The sequence below is a fragment of the Nicrophorus vespilloides genome, unplaced genomic scaffold, assembly GCF_001412225.1.
Source record: "Nicrophorus vespilloides isolate i.1.1-1 unplaced genomic scaffold, Nicve_v1.0, whole genome shotgun sequence".
NCBI classification, from domain to species: Eukaryota; Metazoa; Arthropoda; class Insecta; order Coleoptera; family Silphidae; genus Nicrophorus; species Nicrophorus vespilloides.
In genome coordinates, this window is record NW_017096478.1 from 53,979 (window position 1) to 57,794 (window position 3,816).

General features: G+C 31.3%; 1 protein-coding gene across 1 annotated transcript; it reads right to left on the minus strand.

Moving 5' to 3' along the window:
- Positions 1–292: 292 nt before the first annotated feature.
- Positions 293–664, minus strand: LOC108557118 (MAGE-like protein 2). Its single transcript, XM_017913523.1, has one exon. It carries the CDS (start codon positions 662–664, stop codon positions 293–295), a length of 372 nt encoding a protein of 123 aa, XP_017769012.1.
- Between the last annotated feature and the right edge of the window lie 3,152 nt (positions 665–3,816).

Genomic DNA, 3,816 nt, shown 5'->3' on the forward strand with positions numbered 1-3,816 from the left:
TGATAAAGGATGGTAGAGGATGACAGAGAATGGTAGAGGATGGTATAGGATGGTAGAGGATGGTATAGGATGGTATAGGATGGTAGATAATGGTGTAGGATAATAAATAATGGTAGATGATGTTAGAATATGGTAGATGATGGTAGATTATAGTATATAATGGTAGATGATGATAAAGGATGGTAGAGGATAATAGAGGATGGTAGAGTATGGTAGAGGTTGGTAGAGTATGGTAGATATTGGTAGAGGATGGCAGATAATGGAGTAGGAAAATAAAGAATGGTAGATGATGTTAGAATATGGTAGATGATGGTAGATGATAGTAGATAATGATAGATGATGATAAAGGATGGTAGAGGATGATAGAGGATAATAGAAGATGGTATAGGATGATAGAGTATGGTAAGGGATGGTAGAGGATGGTATAGGATGGCAGAGAATGGTAGAGGTTGGTAGATGATGGCAGAGGGTGGTAGTGGATGGTAAATAATGGTGTAGGATAATAGAGAATGGTAGATGATAGTAGATATTGGTGTAGGATAATGGTGTAGGATAATAGAGAATGATAGAGAATGGTAGAGGACGGTAGAGGATGGTAGAGGATGGTAGAGGATGGTAGAGGATGGTAGAGGATGGTAGAGGATAGAAGAGGATGGTAGAGCATGTTAGATAATGGAAAAAACTGATGTAGGATAATAGAGAATGGTAGATGATGTTAGAGTATGTTAATGATGGTAGAGGATGGTAAAGGATGATAGAGGATGGTGTAGGATAATGAAGAATGGTAGATTATAGTAGATAATGGTAAATAATGATAAAGGATGGTAGATGATGATAGAGTATGGTAGAGGATGTTAGAGGATAGTAGAAAATGGTAGAGGAAGATGGTAGAGATTGATATAGGATGGTATAGGATGATAAAGGATGATAGAGAATAGTATAAAATAGCAGAGATTAGTAGAGAATATGAATATTTATATTTTTCTTTTATTAGTACGGTCATGTCTACAAAGGTGGGGTTGTTTCCGAAAGGGATGGATGGAAGGACAGACGAATGGGTGCTGCCTGGGTGTGTATTATAACTCCATAATGTGGAACATTGTGTGTTCGCAAAGGGAGGTCACGTGTTGCATATTCAATGTCCTAGGCAACGGTAATCCTCTCAATATTCTGGATGTATCGGCTAGAAATTTGATTAAGATGTCTTCGGGAAAGGGAGCAACCAGGTAAACGACAGATGTCACCCTCTTTATATAATAGAGGGCAAAGGCACAAAGCGTCGCCCAAAAACCCCCCATCACCCATCCTCCACCCAACACACATCTCGCGCACATTGGGATTATATGCTTAGGCCCCTTATACATAACGCCTCTAGGTGCTGCCAATATATACAACTTCGTCTCATATTACGTATCGAATACGTAACTGCCAAAAGAAAAAAAAGTTAGAATGAGAAAACGCGAACGACAAAAAAAAGTGTATGATAGATGGACTCAGCTTATTCATTCTTTTTTTTTATATATTCACTTGCTTCTCGCTTTATCTGCAACTCCCAAAACTTCATATCGCAACGAAAGATGAAGGGAAAAAAATGATGTAAGAGGATTACGTATCGTCAACAGCTATTATTCCGAATGATCCGATATTGAATCTTAATAGTCTATTCTGTTATCAATCATATTATAACTGAAAGTTAAATTTGAAAAGTTGTCAAAAAATAATGTAAAACATAAAAAAAACTGAAACATCGTATAAACAATCATTATTGATGTAAATAAATATTAAATATGATTTCCACTAAATAGAGAACAGCAAAAATATGTATTTGAATACTTGACATTCAATTATGTAAAGTTAAAATATTTATAGTTTCTTTTTAAATAATTAATCAAATAAATTATACCAAATTAATTTTTTGTATCCATCATTAGTTACTTTTGTTAAGGAAATTATAGGCTAATACATTTTTTAGCTTAATTTTATATATACTAAAGTCTTTAAAATATTAGTCTTGTTAAATATAGTAATGATAAATCCAGACTTTGTATTATATAAGCAATAAATGTCATATGTCATTTAAAGTTTTTTAACATGTAGTTTGGTTGTCATGAAGCGCTGTGACAGTAAAACAGTACTTTAAATTAAATAATAGGTTAGTAAATGCGAAAGATATATTTTAAGATTATTCTTTTTATATACTATGGTCTTTAAAATATTAGACTTAATTAGATATTTCCATAACCTATGGAACCATATATTTTAATGATATGATGGTAAATCCAGACTTTGTAGGTTTTGCAAACTTATTATATACAACAATTAATGTTAAATGCGGCATCTAACGTTTTTAATTTGTACTTTAAAATCATTGGTTGTCATGGAGCGATATGACAGTAAAACATTGCCAACTTTAATTTATATCCTTCTATTTAGTTACTTTTGTTAGGGGAAATTATTATTTCTTTGACATCTCTGTAGACATTGCGTATGTCAAATAAAAAGTTGAAGGTCAAAATGTTTAATGTCGTCTAATAGAATCTCCCAAATATTTGTTAGAAATAAGGTCGTTCCACTAAATAGAGAATAGCAAAAATATGTATTTGAATACTTTACCTTTTATTAGGTAAAGTTAATATTATTTTTTACATTTTTTTTAAAATAATTAACCAAATAAATTATACCAACTTAATTTTTTATCTCTATCATTAGTTACTTTTGTTAAGGAAATTATAGGCTAGTAAATTTTTTAGCTTAATTTTATATATACTAAAGTCTCTAAAATATTAGTCTTGTTAAATATAGTAATGATAAATCCAGACTTCGTATTATATAAGCAATAAAGTTTTATAACATGTAGTTTGGTTGTCATGAAGCGCTGTGACAGTAAAACAGTACCAACTTTAAATTATATCTTAATATTTAGTTACTTTTGTTAGGGAAATTATAGGTTAGTAAATGCGAAAGACAAATTTTAGGATTATTTTTTTTATATACTATGGTCTTTAAAATATTAGACTTAAGTAGATATTACCATAACTTATGGAATCATATATAATAATGATATAATGGTAAATCCAGACTTTGTAGGTTATGCACACTTATTATATACAACAATTAATGTTCAATGCGGCATCTAACGTTTTTAATTTGATCTTTAAAGTCATTGGTTGTTATGGAGCGTTATGACAGTAAAACATTGCCAACTTTAATTTATATCCTTCTTCCTATTATTTCCCTAACAAAAGTAACTAAATAATAAGTTGAAGGACAAAATGGAATCTCCCAAACATTTGTCAGAAATAAGTTCGTAATCATTATTCATTGCAGACTAATTTACATAGGTAAGTCATAGTTATTATTTCAAATCATGTTAATTGTATGCAGCTAATTATGTATTAATTAATAATTTGGTAAACAAATTATTATGTACTTTTCATATAGATGATTTAAGCATAACAATTCTGAATATCGGATGTAACAGAACAATGGTATACAAAGGGTAGTTAATTCTCACTTTAGGTAACATTTATTTGATGAAATGCTAAATGGCACGATTAAAATATCAATGCGTTCGTGTCGTTCGTTTCGCCGAACAAACCGATGAACAGCAGCAATAATTACGATTCAACAACAAATGGCGGACGGACAGAACCAATCTCCGATTATGGGCGACGCGCTTTCATGCAGTAATTACGGTGTTATGTAAATGCGACCGTGGGTAATGGCTTTTCGATTTCCTGATGCGAAAAAGATTGGTGAATGCACAAGGGGTGGAAAAAGTATATTGTACGAATGAAACAAAAAAAAAAAAAAAAA

What these genes read in the sequence shown, in the direction of transcription:
- LOC108557118 (XM_017913523.1), bottom strand. Translation starts at nt 664, where the DNA reads ATGCTCTACCATCCTCTTCTATCCTCTACCATCCTCTACCATCCTCTA.